Source organism: Stigmatopora argus, chromosome 5 (genome assembly GCF_051989625.1).
Source record: "Stigmatopora argus isolate UIUO_Sarg chromosome 5, RoL_Sarg_1.0, whole genome shotgun sequence".
Classification (NCBI taxonomy): Eukaryota; Metazoa; Chordata; class Actinopteri; order Syngnathiformes; family Syngnathidae; genus Stigmatopora; species Stigmatopora argus.
The window spans coordinates 15,558,263-15,582,004 of NC_135391.1; the positions used below are offsets into that span (position 1 = coordinate 15,558,263).

General features: G+C 38.7%; 1 protein-coding gene across 1 annotated transcript in view; it reads right to left on the bottom strand.

Annotated features, from left to right (window-relative positions):
* Positions 1 to 7,494: 7,494 nt before the first annotated feature.
* The window catches only part of LOC144074850 (uncharacterized), a 29,049-nt gene continuing 12,801 nt past the window's right edge, over positions 7,495 to 23,742 (bottom strand). The window contains exons 2-16 of the mRNA XM_077601492.1: positions 19,904 to 19,959; positions 19,704 to 19,816; positions 17,807 to 17,881; positions 14,814 to 14,951; positions 14,668 to 14,745; positions 13,919 to 14,070; positions 13,786 to 13,840; positions 13,289 to 13,363; positions 13,106 to 13,214; positions 11,689 to 12,219; positions 10,056 to 10,592; positions 9,871 to 9,960; positions 9,672 to 9,787; positions 8,554 to 8,605; positions 7,495 to 8,437 (exon numbers count right to left, since the gene is read on the bottom strand). Of these exons, the coding sequence (XP_077457618.1) occupies positions 8,301 to 8,437; positions 8,554 to 8,605; positions 9,672 to 9,787; positions 9,871 to 9,960; positions 10,056 to 10,592; positions 11,689 to 12,219; positions 13,106 to 13,214; positions 13,289 to 13,363; positions 13,786 to 13,840; positions 13,919 to 14,070; positions 14,668 to 14,745; positions 14,814 to 14,951; positions 17,807 to 17,881; positions 19,704 to 19,816; positions 19,904 to 19,959 (2,314 nt within the window). The 3' untranslated portion in view covers positions 7,495 to 8,300. The remainder of the gene's footprint in view (positions 8,438 to 8,553; positions 8,606 to 9,671; positions 9,788 to 9,870; positions 9,961 to 10,055; positions 10,593 to 11,688; positions 12,220 to 13,105; positions 13,215 to 13,288; positions 13,364 to 13,785; positions 13,841 to 13,918; positions 14,071 to 14,667; positions 14,746 to 14,813; positions 14,952 to 17,806; positions 17,882 to 19,703; positions 19,817 to 19,903; positions 19,960 to 23,742) is intronic.

A 23,742-nucleotide genomic window follows, 5' to 3' on the forward strand; every position in this document is an offset into this window, starting at 1 on the left:
AAAAAAAAGGGTTCTTTGATAAAAACTAATGGCATGTATAGCAGCTGACTCATATAGAAGATATTAGTAGCAGATGGTCAACAGAAGATTTTTTTTTACAACAACAACAGAATAATATTTTAAATTATAATTGGCATGGTGGCATTTCAGCCCTAGAATTTGCCTTTTTTTGCTGTTGACAAACTTCTGCTCCTCATTGAGTAAGCGCAGAGAAAATGCACAATTGAGTTGTTGAAATATCTGTCAGTAATGTAGTAAAAATGAGAGGAACAGTGGATATTTCTTCCCATGTCCATTTGCATTTGCTGAATTTTGTAAAAGGAAGGCATCTGCAAAATCTTAGTTTAAAAAAAATCAGATTTTGTGTACCATACGTTCTTTGGAATTTATGGTGCAAAGACAGAAAATGACACATTTACAGAATATTTCACCGCCCTCTGTATTTTATGGTATGATATTTCCTTTCATAAACTGACGTACACACACTGTATATACAGCCTGAGGTCATTTATAAAAAATAAATAAAACAATGCGTCCCCATGAGCGTTGCTTAAATGGTGTGAGAAAAGATGTCTCACATTATCCTGGTGTCCTCAGGCAAGGCTGTGAATGAGACTCAAGTCAACCTTATCCCACGTGTCCTTTTCCCGCTCCGCCAGTGGCGTACGGCCATCATTCACTAGCGCGCCTGTTTGTGTTCATTTGTCTCCCGCCAATACCACCGTCGGCATTGCCCCTTCGGATGTACTTGTGAAATGAATTGTCTTCGAGAAAGTCACAGCATCTGGCAGCATTTGCGATGCCACGGGCAGGGTGTATGAGGTTTCTTGAGTGTGTCACAAGGAGGACAGGGCTGATTAACCTTGCTGGTCTTTAAGGGAAGACACATTTCACCCTATTATGAGCAGTCAGTGCTGCACTCATGTTTTCGCAATGATTTTCATTTTAACCTTGAATTTGTATTTATTTTCATTTGGCTGTACTAACCATATTGTTTCAATACATGAAATAGATTGCATGTAACAGCAAGGGCAATTTACCGGTGACAAACTAAAGACCCGAGGGCCACATCTGGCCAGTAGCATCAGTTTTGTGTGATAAGGCAAAAGTAAACAGAAGATTACATAAATTACAGAATACTTGTTTTATATTTCAAACACACCCTGCAAGTTTTATAACCCCCTTTCAAAATATTGAAAACAAATCAATGACGGGATTCTAAATGTTTGTTTGTTTTTATAAAAGTAATGAAAATAATAGTTTATTCACACCTTTTTACTTTAAAAAAACACTAAAAATATGTGTACATACTACTTTAGTGTTTTGTAAAAAAAGTGAATATTTAGTTTTTTCCTTTCTTCATTCTAGTAATCAATCATTTACTCATTTTGTGAACTGCTTTATCCTCACAAGGATCAGGGGGGTGCTGGAGCCTATCCCAGCCAACTATGGTCATCAGGTGAGGGACACCTCGAATCGGTGACCAGCCAATCGCGGGGCACAATGAAAAAGACTACCATTCATGCTCATATTCATACCCAGGGCCAATTTAGTGTTCAACCAGCCTAGCATGCATGTTTGTGAAATGTGGCACAAAACCAGAGTACTAGGAGAAAACCCACACAAGCCTGGGGAGAAAACGCAAACTCCCCACAGGAAGGTCCAGACCTGGGGTCGAACCTTCGATCTCAAAACCGTGGGGCCGATGCGCTAACCACTTTACATCGGACCGTCTGCCTAAAAAATACCATCCTAAAAATCATTTTTTGTCAATTTACCGATAACAAAGAAAGATAATCCAAGTAATCCAATAAAGCTAAAAAGACTTTTTTTAAATTTATTTGTTTGGGAACCACAGCAGAGTTTCTCAAAGGAGCAAGATTTCACCATCCAAGATGAAGGGGGATGTGAATGCTCCTGTCGATGGATTGAATGAAAAAAAAATGTTTGTTTTCATCTTCGGAATCAGGAAAATAAATCATTTGTACAGAGTCTGTTGTATTAATTAACAACACCCAATGTTCCCCCGTGGTTCCCAACTGCTTTGAAGATTTTTCCACAATAGAAAGAGAGACTTAACCATGTATGCATGGTGGGGGATGAAATCCTGTGATTGGATCACAATGCCACATGTTGGCTGATTGCAAGCACAGCAATTGTGTCATAAAAAGCAAGAAAAAGAAGAGAAGCCTCTCGGGAATCCGAAGAGGAAAATGCTGCCAAACAGTATTCGCCGTGGACTAGTAAAGCTTTTTCCCTTCACTTGAAGATAGGGAGATCTTCTAATCCTCTGTTCATTGTCAGAGTTATGCGAGACTGGTCGAGGATAACAGTATGTTTGATGGCAATGGAGGGAGGTTTGCCAAGGAGGGCTTCATAAGTTAATGGAGCAGTTTTGAAGCTGACAGCTAAATCTTGGCTAGCGTTATCTATTTCAACCGTTTTGAAGATAATCTCGTGAAGAAACACAGAGGAATAACAACATGACGAACAAGAGAGATGAACAACAGCAAAGGCCTTAAACCACATGGAATTATCAGCAACGATGAAGCAGATTTATGTTGAGAAGCCATGAGAGTTTTTGGGCAATATTCTTCCAGGATAAATGGGACATAGCCTTGAGAAAGTGTCAAAAGTAAACAAACGATGCGGTGGATTTTGCAGCGGTGCCGCTTGAAAAGCAGCTCCTATTGGCTGGGTAATCTTTGATCCTGTGGATGACATGTTGCCTGAGGTAAACATTGCCCCGACACAAGCAGCCAAAATGAAAATGAGCACTCTCATATGCAGGTGCCTGCATGCCAACGCCAACCTTTACTCCAGCAAAGGAGAAGAACAAAACAGGAACTTCGTAGGTATTTTAAGAATACTGTGTTAGTGCCAAACAACAGCCGAGCAGAGTGGGAAGTGTAAATTCAATAGTGCTTCGTATCGGGGGTGGGAAAAGTGCAGCGCTTTTCCTGAAGGACTGGTTAACTCATTCGATGACATTGGCGGCGATAAAAGTCATACGCATTTAAAATGGGAGAGTTGGCAGTAAATTATATAAGGTTTTAAAAGCATTGGGGGTAATAGATGTCCAATTAAGTCGAACTGGGAAGAAGATGATCACTTCATTGACTGAGCAGAAATTTGAATAAGCAGCAAACGTGCAAAATATGCTAGAGAGGCTAAAAATCTGCAATATATATTAAATTAATCAAATAAAATTACATAAACTCATTGGCTTGCATTGACGCCTGTTGATTACCATCCATTTGAACTAGGAGGGTTGGCAACAAGTGAATATCTCCTGCCAACATCCCAGGTCAAATCGATAGAACGTCTACTAGTAACAAACTCATTTAAATATGAATGAAACACATCCCATGAATAGACATCAATTACATTCAACTTCACTGAAAGAGTTAAAAAAGGAAATGATGCAATACTGAATAAACAGAAGATTAAAAATGTCTATGTTAATAATTATTATGGGCGGCCCGGTGGAGTGAGTGGTTAGCATGTCTGCCTCACAGCTCTGGGGTCCTGGGTTCAAATCCAGGTCACGTCCACCTGTGTGGAGTTTGCATGTTCTCCCTGGGCCTGCGTGGGTTTCCTCCCGCATTCCAAAAACATGCATGATAGGCTGATTGCACACTCTAAATTGCCCCTAGGTATGGGTGTGAGTGTGCGTGGTTGTCTGTCTTCTTGTGCCCTGGGATCGGCTGGCCACCGATTCAGGGTGTCCCACGTCTCTGGCCCGGAGACAGCTGGGATTGGCTCCAGCACCCCTGCAACCCGAATGAGGATAAAGATGGTTCAGAAAATGAGATGCGCTGAAATGAGAATAATGATTATTAGACAAACACACAGACACCAAACTAAGCAGCCAAATTCAATGGGTCGCCAAATTTGGTGGGGTGGGCAATCTCTTTAATTACTATATATAACAAGTTCCTTTTCCGAACTATTTGAGCTTTTACATTTATTAGTCCAAAATTGTATCAACTCTTCCGTTTCACAATTCAAGTATGTTCGGCAAGTGTGAAAACACCTTTATTCATTCTTGAGTTATTGCGAAATTCCTTTTATGATGGTGTTTGACCTTTGACCTCATGACCCTAAAATAAACCCTTTTTTGAGTGTGGTTATACTAACTATGTTGTTTATTTAAAATTCCTGGTCTGAATGAAATTAACAAGGGGGCCCTATTATCCATCCATGACTGATATTGCAAGGCAATATGGCTGTAACCCACTTACTTACCTACAGTATTAAAGCAGGAGGAAGCACTAAAAGTCCTTTAAATGTGTATTTACGTGTGCTTGGTCTATTGCCAACGTTAGCTTCTTCCTTACACTCATGCACCTGTACGGATAGGAGATGTTTTTGCATGTTTGTTATTCATTTTAATACATTATTAAATAATTTTCTTATAATTTTCTCTCTTTTGTGTGGGTTTGCCACATTTTTCAAACAAAATAGGGACACTGATCATGTTTAAAGGGTTTAGTTGGTCATTCTTGAAGACCGTGGAACGAATTATAGAATTTAGATATAATGTCCTCCGCTACTTACGAAAAAAGTTACAAAACAAGTTCTGGAACCAATTAATTTCGTAAATAGAGGAAACACTTTACATTACTCAAGTTGACTGTAAAATTAAACAGAGTTAGAGAGTCAAATATATAATTCATATAATGAATTACCTAAACATCTATCACTATCGTTGGTGGCGAATGAGTTAAATGAGGTAAGGTTCCTTCCACTGGCCCCCAAAAAAGTGAAGAGTGCATGAGCACTGAGTTATGAGCATGCTGTTGTAAGCTAGTAGTGACATCTCTAGCAAATATAATTAATCACCAAAAGTTGCTGCAAAACATCACAAAGACAATAACAGGCCGGGGTTGAGGAGTGGCAAGGAGAAGGAGGTCGCATCTGAAACGCAAGCTAAGAATAGTCATGTCTGCGGTTGTGTGCGCATACATGCATTCCACGCACGTGTGCGCAAACGTATATGCTTATCCCTTCCCTTGTGGGTATCTTGGAGGCTTCTGGGGTCTGTTGGAGAGCAGAAATGCAGCCAGAGAGCCACGAGCCATCAGCAGCCAGGTCAGATTAGGTTGCTGTCGTTGGCCTTTGTGCTGATAAACAGAGCAATGAGTGGCACCTCCCAACCACCACTTCACCCCGGTCATCTCACACTTGTCAGCCCTCCACCGGTCAGATAGGCTTTGACAGTTAAGTAAGAGATAAAGGGAACGTCAGTCTGTGTGTGTGTGGTTTACTTGTAACAGATGAGGGTCAAAGAATGAAGGAAGAGCCCTTGGACAAAGGGGAAGGGGAAATTGACTGGCGCATTAGCCCGTGTCTTCCTATCAGTGGCTTTAATGAGAAGAGACAAGGGATCTCTTGGTTGTGGGGATGACCATGGGAACACGGATACGCGGGAGCAGGACACATCTGTCCAAAGCAATTTACCTTCTTTGTCTCAATGCCCCCTCTGTGTTGTCTTGGACGCATCAAAACAGTTTCTCACTCAATTTATAGAGTTCCAAATGCAAAAACTACAATGTTCTGACTCTTACGCGGCCCGACTTGCAAGTCTTAGGGGAGACCCTCATATTCCCCCTACTTAGAGGTCTTGCGCTAGGTGGCACATGATGACAGAATGACATTACAATAACAGATTAGAAAAAATCTCGATAATGGCCTAGGAGGAAGCAAAAAAAGTGTAGCCCATTCTTTGTATGACATCTGTTCTTTTTAGTGGGTGGGGCAAATGCAGCAAAAAACAAAGACTATAATTAGGATGCATCTTCATTAGGAAAATCGGAAATAACCTGATACCAAGGGGAAGTGACCACAAAATGCCCCCAAAACAATAGGAAGTGACCTAAAATCAACAGGAAATGACCCAAAATCTACAGGAGGTGACTCAGAAAAACCTTAAAATGTGATCCAGACAATATCGCCAAATGCACAGGAAGTCGTGCCGAATTCAGCAGGAATCTTACCAACAAGCATAGCAAAGAAGCTCCACAAAATTCTTAAGAAATATATTTTATTCATTTTAATATTAGTTTAAGTTTTTCAAATGTTATTTTTTGTATTGGATTGGATAACTTTATCCATCCCGTATTCGGGAAATTTCATTGTGACAGTAGCAGAGGATGATTAGACAGAACAAAAGCACAATATTACATATTATAGAACATTAAATATTATTTGTCTGTATTCTGTCAAGTAACGTTTTAATGTTGTCATTTTGAGGTCTGTAATTAAAGCTGCCTGGAATAAAATGCAAAAAGGAAGCGATGAAGTATCTTTAATTTCGATAGGTTTTACTGACTTTCATGAACGCACTAAACAGGGTTAGAGTTAGTTAGTTGTAGTACTCAGTTGTTTCTTCCTTGAAATTGTTATTTTTAATTGTAGTTTTCGTTCATTTTTTTATCACCTAAGTATGTCTTCACCTAGACCAGTCTTTGAGAGCTCACTGTGTCGGCCTTGGCAACAAAGCTTGGCTCAGAATCTCTTCGGATGCTGATGTCAAGGTTAGAGGTCAAGTTCTTCTAGTACAAACTGATCTAAGCATTCTTTTGCCTTATCCATTGGCGCAGTCATGGAACAGAAAAGGGCTTTCCAAAAAATTCACAGTCACAAGACCATTGTTCAAAATGTTTATGAATGCTGAATGAATATCACATTTCATTTGAAAACCGTGTTAAAAATAACACACAAAACATTCCTCATCACTCAATCATGTTCATTTGAGATTTTTACGGTGTTCTTGCAAGCCAATTAATATTTAATACGAAGCTCGTCACCTTTTCACACTCATCACTGATGATTAGCCTTGTTGAATAAGCGTGACAGGATAGTCTGCCGGATAGATGCATGCAGTCTGTCAACAAGTATCATTTCAGGCCAGGATGAGACCCATGTCGAACACTGACTTTCTTTTTAAACACAGCCGCATCTGCTAACACTCTTATTGAACTGGCAGCAAAGGAGCGTAACCTTCCTTCTGCTTCCCATAAATGTGAAAATTGTATGCTTAAGAAATATTAACGTCACATTCAATCAATCATTATTACCCGAGTACGGGGGAAATCCTATTTGAGGTGTAGCAGTATTAGGAATTTTTAGCTTTGAGAATTTCTGCAGGTAGCATTTATAAAGTGTGTCGAACAAAAAGAATCATTTATTCCTTGTCAAAATATTTGGTTTATTTGGTCCTTTCAATTCTGTGGGTGACTGTGGCTACTTTGTAAAAGTCATTGTCTCCATCTATAGGCCGTCATGTAAAACTACAATTGATATAATACACTGCAATAGCTTTTAGTAACTTTTACAAAAATAACCTTTTTGCATTTTTGCATTGTTGGAGTAATCAGATCCACAACTTATGTATTGGGAAGCAATGACTCTACCGCTGACCCCTTTATGTAGTTACATTGACTGACACTGGGGAAAAAAATCAGTTAATTGAAATTGATGAACATGTCAGATAGTTAAGAAAAAAATTTATTACATTTTTTTTTCTATGTTGTAAGTCTGAAGTAAATGCAAAGCAATTGACAACATACAATAAACAACCAAAGACGAAGTATTTGTTGCCGCTATACATATTTATATACACTGTGTGATTATATTTCAGCCCTTTATTGTGTGAAGATGTTTTTTTATATCGTCTGTGTTTACAAGATAATTAAAATCCAGAAGCAGCAAAGACAAGTTAATCAAACGATGTAAGTATAGACATCACCATGACAACAAAACACAGCATCGTCTCAAAGACTGATTCCGAACATTTCAACTCTGCTGTTGTTTCTCAGCAGTTAATCAAGGTAAGAAAGGCTGTCAGTAACAAATATAGTACTGTAAAATATCTCAGGAAACTTTGTGAGATGATTATAAACTGATGAGTACATGTATGTCAATCTTGATTATGTTGTATTGGTAAGAGCAGTGAATTTTTCAGGCTGGGAACTGAATAAAGACAACTGATATACACATGATAATATATAACGCAAGTTTGTGATCGTTTATAATTGTGATGTGATTCCGCCCACCGACATGCTTTCACTAACTCCTGAGGAAATAAGTTATTTTTGTCCAGAAAAAAACATGAAAAGTGTTGACTGTTTTATCTGAAAATATGTACTTTATACTAGAAAATATTGTTTATGCTCATTTGAATCAAATGTGAAAATACAAAAAAAATCTGGAAAATGCAAAGACTCAGAACATAGAGGTTAAATTGTGAGGGATGATGGTGTCCCTGAGAGTTTAAATATATGCGTGCGTATGTTCTATATGGTCTCCACGTAATTGGCAGGGAACAAGCCTTGACGGCCATCTTTGCTCCAGCCCCTCCACCAAGCTTTATCCACCGTTTCCACATCCCGGATGATGTCACCTGGTTCAAAAGAGATCTCGGAATCGTCCTCTGTGGGAACCGCAAGATAATATGCTGTGAAAACCCGCTAATCACACAGTCATTACGATAAGTGGAGGCACTTTATGTGCTCAGGATAGGAGATTATCCTATAAATGGTGCCTTACCTGCTTGGTAGTCGTACAGAGCCCTGACGCACATTTGATGCTCAGACGAAACCTGGAGTCGAGTGGAGAAATCACATTTGAATTAAAAAAGAGCATTCAAATTACATTGATGAGTTATATCAGTTTGTTTCTGCTATTAATAGTTATTTTATTCTTAAGATATGATTACTCTGTAATGTCTTTATCAATACATACAATTATAAATTAATAAAATGTTAATAAAATTCTATGATATAAACACAAATAGACTCATTATTTTTTTTGAATTTGAATTAAAAAAGAGCATTCAAATTACATTGATGAGTTATATCAGTTTGTTTCTGCTATTTAATAGTTATTTTATTCTTAAGATATGATTACTATATATTGTTTTTATTAATACATAAAATTATAAATTAATAAAATGTTAATAGAATTCTAGGATATAAACACAAATAGACTCATTATTTTTTGAATTTGAATTAAAAAAGAGCATTCAAATTACATTGATAAGTTATATCAGTTTGTTTCTGCTATTAATAATTATTTTATTCTTAAGATATGATTACTCTATAATGTCTTTATCAATACATACAATTATAAATTAATAAAATGTAAGTAAAATTCTATGATATAAACACAAATAGACTCATTATTTTTTTTCAATTTGAATTAAAAAAGAACATTCAAATTACATTGATGAGTTATATCAGTTTGTTTCTGCTATAAATAGTTATTTTATTCTTAAGATATGATTACTCTATAATGTCTTTATCAATACATAAAATTATAAATTAATAAAATGTTAATAAAATTCTATGATATAAACACAAATAGACTCATTATTTTTTTGTTTAAATATTATAGTATTCAACTATTAATTGCCTGCCAAATGAAAGACATGTTTATTTAAACTGCTGAAATGTCTGTGAATGCAAGTTATAGTGCCATTGACAATGCGAGGCGCCCAATCCCTTTGGACTGGGAGGGGCAAATGAGCGGATTGAGTTGCCCCTCCTAGTCACAATGGATTGGACGTCTCGCACTGTCAATGGCTACCAATGAGTCAAACAACTGCCAAATACAAAGTGTCTTTAAGAGTGAATTTACAAGGTTGGATATGAATATTGCATTATCACCTCTTGTCCATTTTCTGACATATCTATCTCATCACTGTCTGCTGTATTATGAAGGTCATAAGAGGCACTTAGCTCAGGTGAGCTGATTTCCGCATCAGACGGGCTAAGCGATCTCCCTGAAATAAATGCAATGTAGAAATAACAGAGGAATTTCAAATCAGTGCACATTATAGGTTAATGTGTTGTATTTGAAACTAACCTATTCCATTCTCCTGTTCCTCGTGTGTAAACCCATTAGTCGGCCGAACCAGTGTCTCAAGCTTGATGGTCTGACAAAGGTGGTCCTCATCTGAAATAATTATTTGACCTTCATCTTTTTATTAAGTAAGAATTTGTTTAGCAATAGAAAAGGGACACTGTTGCATAAACAGGAACCAGCGCTACCTGTCAACTCAGACTTTTCCTCTTTTTCCAAAAGATCAGCAGCTTCATCTGGGCTGTCTTCAAATTGCTCATTGTGCTTTGTTTCTTCAATGAACTCCTCTGTATCATCATGTACTTCCTCAGTTGTTTCCTCTAGGGATGCAGGCTTGATTTCTTTCTGGATTTCCTCCTCCTCCTCCTCCTCCTGTATTTGCTTCGGGGGTGCAGGCTCGATGTCTTGCTCAGATTCCTCCTCCTCCTGTATTTGCTCCGGGGATGCAGGCTCGATGTCTTGCTCGGATTCCTCCTCATCCTCCTCCTGCATTTGCTCCACTAAGACAGCGTGGACGAGTTCCTCAGCAGAAGCACAAATTTGCGGTTGTCCTTCAGCTTCCTCTTTTACATCTTCTTGCACCCCAGTCTTTTCTTCGTTATTCACCAGTATATCTTCTGCGTCCTCCTTCTCCTCCAAGTCATCTTCTTCTTCATCTACTTCTAGCAGGACAGCTTGTGCTTTGAAGCCAGAGTCAGTATGTACGAACAGGGTTGTGTGGAGATCTGTTGATTAGAAAACACGGGGTAAAAAATGTATTCATTCGGTTTTAAGTTAAAGTGGCATTTAGGTGACCATAGGTTTGTACTGTATTCCATTGCCCGGCACAAATGAATATTATGATTGATTAGTTCACAAATGACTGATTAATATTGCCAATATTTGACTGTTTATATAATTCAAGAGAATTTTGATAGAAGATATTTTTAATAATATAAAAAGCTATTTACTGCTTATTTGTCCCTGTTTTCCATTTTTAATGAATACAGCAAATAAAACAACTAATACAATATTTTTTGCTGGTATTTTGATTTTTTAAATTAAAAAAATTAAGAACAAAAAAAAAAAGAAGGCCGGCCCGGTGGTTGAGTGGTTAGGGCGTCGACCTCACAGTGGGGGACCTGGGTTCAAATCCAAGTCGGTCCACTTGTGTGGAGTTTGCATGTTCTCCCCGGGCCTGCGTGGGTTTTCTCTGGGTACATTCCAAAGACATTCATGGTAGGCCGATTGGACACTCTAAATTGCCCCCAGGTATGAGTGAGAGCCTGAATTGTTGTTCGTGTCCTTGTGCTCTGCGAATGGCTGGCCACCAATTCGCTGTGTCCCCCGCCTCTGGCCCGAAGTCAGCTGGGAGAGGCTCCAGCACCCCCCGCAACCCTAGTGAGGATAAAGTGGTTCAGAAAATAAGATGAGACGAGATATGATATTTGATTGATTGTCAATGACTTGAATGATCGGGGCTGCCCTAATGATGGCGATAGACCTGTCAGCCCTCCCGGTAAAAGTGGATTGGACATCTATCACCGTCAAAGGCAACTAATGAGTAAATGTTTTAAGTTGTATATTTTCACTGTGCCTGGCCTGTGGAGAAAAATAGCTCTGTGAAGAAGAACTCTGATTCAGTGTATTGGCAGCGTTAACGGTCTGGAAAGTTGTGGATTTAACTTTGGCACAAGCATCCAGACAACTTCAGAGTTTCACTTTTGAAAAGACAAAAATAGGTGACATGATTCTTTGGCAAAGTAGCTAGCGCTGCAAGTAGTTGGCTTAATGAGCGTCACTTATCAATTTCCCAGTTTATTTTCTACAGTTGTCACCTACCCGCATTGAGTTGGTGGATTTCAGGGAGGGGAGATGATGGTGGCTGTGGAGGTGGACCTTCAAAGCAAAAAGTTGAAAGCTCCTGATCAATTGGAGTATTTGGGGGGGAGGCTGGCAGGACCCCAGGAAGAGGCTCAGTGGGGATGCTTCTTTCAAAGCCAAATATTGGAGATGCTTCAGGATTAATGGTCGATAGTGGTGCAGAGGTCTCCGCAGGTGAAATAACTTCGGTCCAGACAACAGGTTGCTGGTTAGAAGGAGACAATGTGGGCACCGGAGCCGAAGCTTGAGGGGTGTTATGAAGCGGGGACGTGGGAGGTGTCACGTTCTGGACTTTGGTCTTGGTGGGAGAAGTGAGAGGACGAAAAACGGGACTTGTGGGAGATGTGGCCCCCACGCGGGAAGGTGAGGCCCGTAAGAAAGGGGAGACCAGGGGAGAGCTAAGTGGGGAGGGTGGCGTGTTGTTCTCTGCTTTAGAAAAGATGCAAGCGGTGTCAGTCAGGCTGCGCTGGTATCGTCTAAAAGGTTTGCCTGGAGGAAACACAAAGGTTCATGTGGTTAAACCGAAGTCAAGGAACCAAAAATGCTGAGTTAGCAACTGCTCAGGCCATTTTTCCACAGTACCATCTAAGCTGAACTCACTTTTAAGTACATGTCCTCAACTAATTTTGGGCTTTTCATTCCCCACTTGAAAAAAAATATCTCAGGAAGTGTTAAAAGGCTGTGGCACGCTAACAAACTACAACAGAGTAGCAGTTCCAGTAGTTGGTTGCAATTATACAACAAATTACCTTTAATGAGAGAATGAGTTCAGCTGTGTACTGTAAAGTCTAACAAACAAGCAATCAAGTATTTTATTTACATCAGGTATTTCAAACGTTTTTATAGCTCACAGGGACCATGTGTTATTACAACATATTACTCCATTTTATTGCCGTTAGGTGCAAGTTAAGTATCCACTTAAAATATTCACATATATCAACAAAAAGAGCAATATTTTTCGATTTTTTGACTTCCGATACATTTTTTTCTTCTAAATATGTTTTGCTCATATCGATTCAATGCCAAAGCAGCACCTATATATTTTTTTAATTTCATTTTCCGCAGCGCTTATTCTCACGAGTGTCGCGGGGTTGTGCTGGAGACTCGGTGGCATTGTGAGTGGTTGTCTGTCTCTCTGTATGCCCTACAACTGACTGGCAACCAGTCTAGAGTGTAGTCTGCCTTTCACCCGAAGACAGGTAGGATAGGCTCCGGCAAAACCCGCACCCCTTTCGAGGATGGGCGGTACGGAAGATGAATGAATGGATGAATAAACGACTGTAGCAGAATTATTTACACAGATTTTTAACACATGCAAAACAAGCACATCCAAAGGTTGAAGTATAGATCTGCTAGTAAACGCATGTATACAAACCAGCACGTGAAGATCCCGGACTGGTCGGACTTTGAGATGATGATGACGATAGCTGCCTGAAGAACTCACGAGGATTCATGGAGCGTTGGGACACTAACACTGCAGCCTCCTACAAAGACATAAAGTCACTAAAATGGAACATTTACCATTTAAAATAGCAATTCTGAGTGACTTTTGACTTACAGCAGCCTTTTCTATGGACTCACTCCTTTGCAAGCGAGCCCTCATGTCTTCTTCATGCTCTTTCTTCTGTTCTTCCTGTCGCCATGGACACATATTTAAAGACTATGTGAATTATCTTATTTTACAGCCATTGATGGCAATAGACGTTCAATCCATTTAAACTGGGTCAGGCTGTCAGCAAATAATCGCCATTTTAATTACATGAATGTTTTGCATTGGAAAACTTGTATTTTAAGGCACCAAGGCAGTAATAATGTCAATTATTGAAGCATAATTTTGTACAGACACAATAAATACAGTTACCAGACTTTTCTGTAACCTAGGAATGTAGTAGTAATGTAATGTATTTGTCAAGTCTTATGGAGTAATTACAGTACAGAAATTTGAAAGACCTTTGGTTATTAAAAAATATATATTTGGAGCCTCCAAAAAGGGACCCAAAAACAAATTAAAAAAAGATTAAATTGGAACTTTTTATCTTTGTTGAAAAAACTCACCCATCTAAATTTCTCCTTTGTACGCATCATTTCCTCTTGTTCTGCTTGCTTACGTCTGCAAGACAGTAAAAGTGATCAAAGAGTTGAACATTTCAAGTGTATGAACTTCACTTAGTCATCTTAGAAACTTCACCTTTGCTCTTCTATCATTTGCAGTTTCTCATTCATTTTTCGATCCCTCTCTTCCGATTCCTTGCGTTCCTTAAAAACTCGTTCTCGTTCAAGCCGCCGCCTCTCATCCAAGGTGCGCCTCCTCTCCTCTTCCTTCCTCAGTTCTTCTTCTCTCTGATGAATGATCAACAATGTACGATGTAGATAACTTTGTATAGGGCAAGTACCTATTTTTGTAAAGTAAAAAATGAACTTCCAAAAACCTGGTGTCCGCATATGTGGACATGAAGTTTTGCATCATGTGTGCTACAATATTAACATAGTATTATGATATATGTTTTATAACAAATATAACACCAATAATTTAGTTTATATGACATATTAACATGAATGTATTTTCAAAATTTAATCATTATAGTATAGTACTATATTTATAGTACAAACTTTATATAATTAATATTTTCATGATGAAATCATTTCATATATTAACCAAACATAATTAAAATAAAAATGAAACATAAAAACAGTATGGTTTAGGCCACACTTTAAATTTTTTTACTTGTTTATTTCTTCTTTTTATTTATCTCATTGTCTGTCACTGACTCCACTAGTTGTCTATTTCATTTGAACTGGAAGGAGTGGTTGTGAATGCCAATGTTACTGTACTGAGAGCGCATGAGATTCGGCAGCAAATGTTCATTCGCAACCCTCCTTGGCAAAATGGATTGAACGTCTACTGCAGTCAATGGCAGCCATCTCTCATAAAACTACCTCTTCACGAGCCCAAAAGGAGTCTCTGTTGATGAGTCTCATCTCCATAGCAGCATTCGTTTTCCTATAGTTTGTGCCCTGAAAGAGAAGAATTGTAAGTATTTGCCACCATCTAGCGGTTAAAACGAGGATTGCTAGCTACTCACAACTAAGTCTTCCCTTTCTGACGACCTGGAGCTCTTCTTGACCCAATGAGGATGCGTTTGGCTCTTGCTGAGCTCAGCTCTTATCTTCTCCTCTGTCACATCATCTGCATTGTGTGCACTAATGAAGGTGTGCGCCTCCTATATGTGAACATGGAGGACAGCAATTAGGGGATAACAGATGTGACTACTATGTTACATAGAATAGTTGCTCATACACGCACGCCAAAACATGACACACAAACACACAAAAAGGGCCTCTGGTAGTTTTCAGTTGGACAATTCTGAAGTTATTGCCCAACAATTGTGCAACTAAGGCTAAACCATTCCTCGTTTATCAGTGTGAAGATGTGAATGCTTATGGACAGTTGACGGAACAATGGAAAAATATTAGAGGGCTTGTTTAAGAATACATTTTGGGTTTATATGCTGGTCAAATATGATTTTAAAAGGACAACACCTTGTATAAATGACATTGTGAGGACCGGCGGGTAATTTGGCAAGGTTGATTTAATTGGCAAAAGTACCAAGATTGATTAAATGTCTGCATTCATGTTGGCAAGCCACTTACTGGCTAATGACTATTATTCTTCCACATTTACACAAAAAAAATAATGAAGTTCATTAACTTATTGGTTGCCATTGGCGCCGATTGACGTCCAATCCATTTTGCTAGAAGAGCAAGCAGTGAGTGTTCGATCAAATTGGGCTGGGCATCTACCAATGATGATGACTCAGTGTTAGTCATCCCAGTAATAATTACATTATTTTATGTCTATCCCTTTCAATAGCAATGATTGAGTTCAAAAACATTAGATTTGCTCGTTTTGTGTTTTTGCTGCTTTTCTGTCTTTTTTTATTGCATTTTGGTATTTAGTTTTTTTACCTAGGTCTTCAATGTCTTGTGCGTCTTGTGTCTGTCTTGCTACTGCAACCAATAAATTTCCCAAATATGGGATGAAATAAAGTTCTAACCTAACCTAACCTATCCTATCTGATGGACTGTGCATGATAAATGCAGTTCTTCAAGTATAGCCATCATTAATATTATCAGTGCATTTCTGGTAATGAACAGATTAATAATGTTATTATCAATATATGAAAAAATAATCTGTAAATATGATTCAATTTAAATGTATTTGCACAAACAAATTGAATGGTACCTAAATAAACACTAGCATATAGTTACTATATCTATTGTACTTGAGTTTAAGACGATTGAGCCTTAAAACCTCACAAATGCACTCTCGAAAGTAAGAAAAAAAAAACAATAAACAAAGACAGAAGTTCTTTTTTTGCTATTGACAAATGATGTTTGTGTGATTCATTAAATGCAGGAGGTGTACACATAAGACCAATTGTCGACAAAACATAAAGGTGTACCATTATTGCTAAGAGCACACTGTGGATATTGTATGTTTCATAGCTGCTAGACATATCCTACATCAGAGAAACAATGTATTGACCCTGAAGCTAGCTTTCTACTCAGCAATAAATTTCACCTTGCTTTTGCTCATGATAAAAACAAAGAAAACCACTTAAGTCAAATGCCCTTCTGGCTGGAATTTTCAGAGAGAGAAAAACATCTGAAGTCCCTCAAAGTCTGGATCACTGCCTGTGTTTGTCTTTTTGAGAAAGAATGGATGAATATGCGGTGAACTTTACTTAACATGTTATCATGTTGTTTATTTTCAATTTTTTTATGTAGCAGGGCCTAAGATACAAAAAATAAGTGACCTCATGCCAGGGTGCTACAATGTAGGAATGATAGAGTAAAAATGTCACCAATCATCCCATGCGCTCATTTTCTGTTTCTTTAGCCTTTTCATATCGAGGTTCTCATCGCCGACCTTTCTGCTTGGATTGTGTCTATTATTTGAGTTGAAACGTGCAACAATGAAAACACACCCAGGACTCGCCATGACCCAACTCCCCCTTCGACCAGCTGAAACATGCAGTATCAAAAGAAAGGAAAAATTGAGATGAAGTAAAAATAACCTAGACTTCAGAAAGGTGGAATAGTTTTGCTTTGTTTAACATTTGAGTTACAATTGGAATAATACATTTATATTTGCATTTATTTTGCTATAGTATCTAACTGTAGGGTTAATCTATTGACTGCCATTCATGATGATAGTTGTCTAATTCAATTTGACTGGCTGGCAGCAAATTATTGTAAAATTATCAAATTCACAGCAGAAGGATAAAAACAAGCACATGATGAGACGTTTATCATTGTCAATGTCACTGAAATAGTTAAAGGGAGTCCCAACTCCACCAAATATGGCGATGCTTTGAATTTGGCTGCGCTGGCGGCAGTCTGCTCCGCAATTTGGACAAACAAAAAAATAATAATTAAAATGTTCTCCCAACAAAATATAGGGATTTTTTTTTCTCCAAATGGAACATATTAGTATACAAAATATATATTTGTTTCAGTGTTGTACATGTCCACATACACACATTTCACACAAAAGAAGTTTGGGGAACTCAGACGGTTGCTCACAATGGGCCAGACATGACAAAACAACAACAAACATTCCAGAGTGTAGACTTGGTGATGCCTTTATATGGAAACTCATAAACTTTGGGGTCAGCTGCCTTCACGACTAAACAAACAGCGATCAAGATATAATGGTACAGCTACTATAGGACTTTTAGTTTCTGATGCGTGTTCGTCGTGCGCGTACTTGCTCTCTCATTCCTCTCAATCGTTCTAGATGAGGAGGAGAAACAATAAATCTTTAAACGCCAATGGTAGCCTAAATCTTCTCCTGGTATCAGTGGTGGCCACGTACCACCAACACAGGAATAGGACAGGATGTGCAGTCAACACAGGAAACTTGCAAAACAATACCTAGTCAACTTGAGAGTGTAAATATAGAGTACAAAGCCAGAAGGAGGGACTTAAGAGCCGCAACTGTCAGTGAAGCTAAATTGATTTGATGTTCGCATTGGAACTATTTCAAAATGAAGAAGAATTCATTCTACTGAACCTTGAAAAAGTGTTTGATGGCTGGAATGTGTCCGGCACATTCCGTCCTGCGGAATTCTTCCACGTGTTCACCAACCTGCAAACAAATGCAGGATACAAAGCCTTAGATACCAATTTCCTGGCAAGACTTCAAGAAAAAGGACAGCAGGAATTGTCATGGAATGACTTAGTTCATTCACTGCAAATGATAAGAGTACCCAAGTTGTTCTAAAAATGATATGATTTTATATTGACCACACATTGGCAACGTTGGCATATACCCACTTCCAACACTCAATAGAATCCTGGAGTTCAATTTTTCCTGTACAGTCTGAAGAAAAATCCTTTGGAACCCTAAAAAAGTATTAGCAATTCAAAACACCCATTGAGTTTAATTCCAAACATGAAAAAAATAAAAATAAAATCACAATATCTATAACAAAAAAACAAGCAGCTCAGCAGACGAGTGGTTAGCACATCGGCCGCACAGTTCTGGGGTCAAGGGTTCAATCCCAGGTCAGTCCTCACGGTGTGGCGTTTGCATGTTCTCACCGGGCTTGCGTGGGTTTTCTCCAGGTACTCCAGTTTCCTCCCACATCCCAAAAACATGCAGGTTGCGTTGGTTGAACACTCTAAATTGCCACTAGGTATGAGTGTGAGCGTGAATGGTCTCCTTGTGCACTGCGATTGGCTGGCCACCAATTCAGGGTGTTCCTTTCCTTGTGCCCGAAGTCAGCTGGGATAGGCTCCAGCGACCCCCCGACCCATGTGAGGATATGCGGTACAGAAAATGAATGAATTAAAAAATACTATATATATACATATATATATGGTGTGCCATCAGGGCCTTCAAGGCCTTCTCTGCTGGCCTAAGAAATATCTGAATCACAGACTGATGTTAATTATATTTTGTCCATGAATACTTATACTTGTAAATAATTCCAAATTGTCTGTTAGCTTCCTTTCATTGCTTTCCCCCCTGGTTGCACTGCTTCCAGATGTGTGTTTTCATTTTTCATATTGAAGCATTTAACCAATCACATTTCAAGTTTACATACACTTGTGAAGAACATAATGTTATGGCTCTCTTGAGTTTCCAGTTATTTCTACAACTCTGATTTTTCTCTGATAGAGTGATTGGAACAGATACTTCTTTGTCACAAAAAACATTCATGAAGTTTGGTTCTTTTATGACTTTATTATGGGTGAACAGAAAAAAGTGATCAAATCTGCTTGGTCAAAAATATACATAGAGCAGCGCTAATATTTGGTAACATGTCCTTTGGCCATTTTCACTTCAATTAGGCGCTTTTGGTAGCCATCCACAAGCTTCTGGCAAGCTTCTGGTTGAGTCTTTGACCACTCCTCTTGACAGAATTGACTGTTGCCCTTGGGACCTGCAGCTGCTTTGAAATGGCTCCAAGTGACTTTCCTGTATTGTTCAAGTCAAGGATTCGCTTTTTCAGATCCATGCTGAGCTCCTTTGACTTTCCCATTGTAGCATTTGTGGGCGTTTGCATCCAATGAGCCCTATTTAAATGGCCTCAGAGAAGTCACCAGCTGTCGTCACTCATAATCACTCACAAGAAGTTAAGAGGCCATGCTATGAAGCTTATTTCACTGACACAACTTTCTAAGTCACCAAAATTGCTCATTTGTGTTGCTGTATGTATATTTTGGACACAGCAGATTTGATCACTTTTTCTGTTAACCCATAATAAAGTCATAAAAGAACCAAACTTCATGAATATTTTTTGTGACAAAAAAGTATCGTTCCAATCACTGTATCAGAGAAAAATCAGACTTGTAGAAATAACTGGAAACTCAAGAGAGCCATGACATTATGTTCTTCACAAGTGTATGTAAACTTTTGACCACAACTGTAGGTTCAGTATTTATGTGTGCATTTTATTTATTACCCAGGCAATCAGAACGATTTGGGATCCTCCTGTGTCTGAATTTCCCAATCTGCACAGTCCATATTGTGGCTTAGATGCATGAAACTTGCTGGCCAGCTCTGCAACACCGCCCACTTTAACCAAAAAAAATGGGAGAATTTAAGCCAAAGTTAAGCTCCTCAAGAATGCAAAATGTGCATTTCTTCCGCGATCAAACTTACCTCCTGAGTCAGCTAGTTTGAGCTTGCTCGTGAGCCCTTCGTACACAAATAAAGCCCTGTGGATACACAGATGTACAACAAGTTAGGATACGCGACAAAAACATAGCAAACACATCCTTTGGATTGACCGTGTGACAAGATCAGCTTGACATCTTAAAATTATCAGCGTTCCGAAATGTCATCGCCATCGCATACGGACGCGGCACGTGTTTTATCTATCACTGCGTTCGTTCAATGCTCTTGTTTTGGCCAAAACATAGGGCATTGCAAAATCTCATCTCATCTCATCTCATTTTCTGAACCGCTTTATCCTCACTAGGGTTGAGGGGGGTGTTGGAGCCTATCCCAGGTGACTTCGGGTCAGAGGCGGGGGACACCCTAAATTGGTGGCCAGCCAATCGCAGGGCATAAGGAGAGAAACAACCATTCACACTCACAATCATACCTGGGGGCAATTTAGAGAGTCCAATCAGCCTACCATGCATGTCTTTGGAATGTGGGAGGAAACCGGACTCCCAGGGGAAAACCCATGCAGGCCCGGGGAGAACATGCAAACTCAACATAGGTGCTCCGGCCTGGATTTGAACCCAGGTCCCCCACTGTGAGGCCGACGCACTAACAACTCATCCGCCAGGCCACCTGCATTGCAAAATGTGTGCTAAAAACCCTGGCAAAAGACGTTACGTAGTTTCAAATTTATCACACCCACTTAATGCAGTGAGCACAAATACTTTTCTGAAGTGCCGCCATTTTTCAACATTTTTGCTTTGATAACAGCTAAAGATTTTGCAGCTAAAAACGTGTTTGGACGGCACACATCAGTCTCTCAGACACACTCACAGACTCAACTGAGCATCAAAAGTGAATGACAACCTTATCGGTGAGAGCAGTACTGACTTTTTTCTATTAAACATAAGAAAACAAAAGCTTGGACAAGGACTCGTTCATACAATCCTGTATTTGAGTATTCTTACAAGTTGTCGGACAAAATGATGAGCTGTCAAACATTGAACAGAAGTATCCCTTTATATGTATGAATGTGAGTTGTGGGTGTCCGTCGTTAGACAGAACGTAAATCTTTATGTAACTCATTAATTTTGGCTGAGAACTCATAGGAATGTGCATGTCTGCGTGTGTCAGTAAATTTTTTCCTATGACTCCGCCGGGAATGTCAATAACATCTGGAGCTGAGTAGTGACTATTATGGTGGGTCAAAGGTCAAGGAGATGCGTGGGTGTGTGCGTATGTGCATGTGAAAGGGTTTAATAACTATTTAGTCTTATGAAACAACTGTAAGAACTACTGTAAACAAAGAAGGGAAAAAAGCTCCTGAATTGTGAGTTATTACACTAATCTAGTATTATTAGTTCAATATTGGAGTACAATTAGGAATGGGCATTTGGCAAAATTTTGTACTATTGTAATATAGCTGGGGTTTTAAAACTACTTTAATTGCTACAGTATTACCATAATTAACCCTTTCAAATACAGAGGCACAGTAAGCTTGAGTGATCAGCAAAAATAAGGTAGAAGTTTAAGTTTCTAAAAATATACAAATTCTCCTTTTTGTAAGTCACTATAAAAATTCAGCAAAATTTGAAATTCAAATGTGTTATATGTAAAAAATCTGTAAAGGTTTTGTATGCAACTACTGTAAATAATTTGAGTTTGTTTAGGTTTTCTAAATTTCCAAAAAGAAGTGTATTCGTTCACTGGACTATTAATATTTGTCCACATTTGTATTTTGGTATTTTTATTTAGGCAGACATTCAGCTCATCACCCTGTTCATATTATTTAAACCACAGCAGGGTTCAAAAAGTAGAAAATATAGTACGAAAATTACAGTATAAAATTTGAAGGGATTCATTTAGTACTGTGTATTATGTGAAAATCTGTAGCACAATCCATTGGTGTGCACATCTGATTTACATGAAGTGTTCCTGGGTTTAAATTGCTGGCTTCCTCCCACATTCCTCTCACAGACTCCAAGTTGTCCGTCAGTAAAAACATAACACTGACTGGTTGTCTGTCGACACGTGCAATGCAATGGCTGGCATGGACTGATCCACAACTATAATGAGGATAAGTGGTGAGGAAAACAGGAGAATTTACCTCTGAATATTCTGTTCTCTTGAGCAGAATAACACCGCCTGTGGCAGTTTTGCCAAAGCTGTGCGGATGGAGCTCAACTTTCCATGCTGATGTCACAAACGAGTTTAGACTGCACCCACTGGCACAAGATGCTTGCGCTCTGTTTTACTTAAAGTTTTCTTCAAAGGATTCACAACCAAACAGAATTCTCTCCATTATGAATCAAATTAAAGCTCATCAATTTCACAGGTCTCTTCTGAGTATGCCACAAAACCTGTTTTAACACTACGCAATGATTTTGTCCTTATAGTACGTGAGAAAAAATAAGACGATGATACTAGTAAGAAATAAAAACGTGTTTGTTTGACTGACAACAGCTCCAGTATGGATGCTTGTGTCTAGGCAATCACACACTAACAGCCTGCAATAGCTTAATTAGCATCGGGATATAAAAGGTCAGTGTGAGCACAATGAACAAAGGGTGGCCAAAGTCAATCCTAGTCTATGTGTGTAGTTGCACAATTACCATATTGTTTGCTCTACTAAGCAAGCTGCATAACTAAAACCATGAGGATGATTCTTCCCACATAATATTCATTTTATAATTGGTGATAATTTTTCGCATTTATAGAATACACAGATTTATAGGGCACGATAATACTATAAAACTTTTACAGCAATGCAATAAATCTTGCCACTCGTAAAATGTAATTTTATAAAATGTCTTGTAGACAGAGGACCCACTGTTATATTGAATGTTTTGGAGGCAGCGATTTGTGGGTCTGCCAAATAGTTGACAATTCACTTGTGGGTTGAAAACAATGTCACGTGTGTGTCTGATCGTCTCAAGGATCAATAAGACAAGGTGTAAAGTACAACATTGATCATGCTGTTGTTCATTTATAAGAACATACAGTAATTGAGGTTTCATAACAACATGGAGTGGATTTTGACTTTTCACCCACAATAAAAAAATAATAACTGCAGGATCATTCCTCGGTCATTAAGAAGAGCCAGGAAATTTCCAGAGTGCATTCTTCACACGTCTCATACCATCTTAACTAACCTCATGTTTCCTGAGATCAGCCATAAAAACAACAAACACCACTCATGCATTGGTCTTTAAAGCATCCAAAATATTTCTCCAGTGCACTTTTACCCATCTTCACAACACGAGATATTCTAGAAGGTCAATGCTGACAAGATGCCGTTGAGGACAGTCGTGGCCAGAGTTCAGCATGCATTTGAGGGAATCAGAAATCCATGTCCGCATTTTCGACCTACAGTCAAGAGCTTGTACAAGACACAATGGGCCCTATTATATGGTGCAAATCTAGACAGATAATAGTGTACGCCAAGCGTTTTAAACTCAATCTTGGTCATTTTGTGGACACGCCAGTGCAGGATTCAGCGCTCATAGACATGAACACGGCCAGCTCTTGTGTAGTCATCAGGCTTCCTCGTTTAACACCAGATTAAGACTGTGCCTTAGGGAATGGAACTATGCACATTCTTAAATAAACATTTTAAAATCTTTACATATCTTTTATTTTATTTTTTTAGTGACAGAAAAACCTCTGAGAGCACTTAAATAAATCTGCCATCATGTAGTTGTACAGTACAGTATAGTAAAGTAAAGTACAGTACAGTACAGTAACGAGCAGTACAGTGCAGTAAAGCACTGAACAGTAATAAAGATGCAAATCACATCCGTTGCAGATGATGGAAAAGCAATTACATATAATGA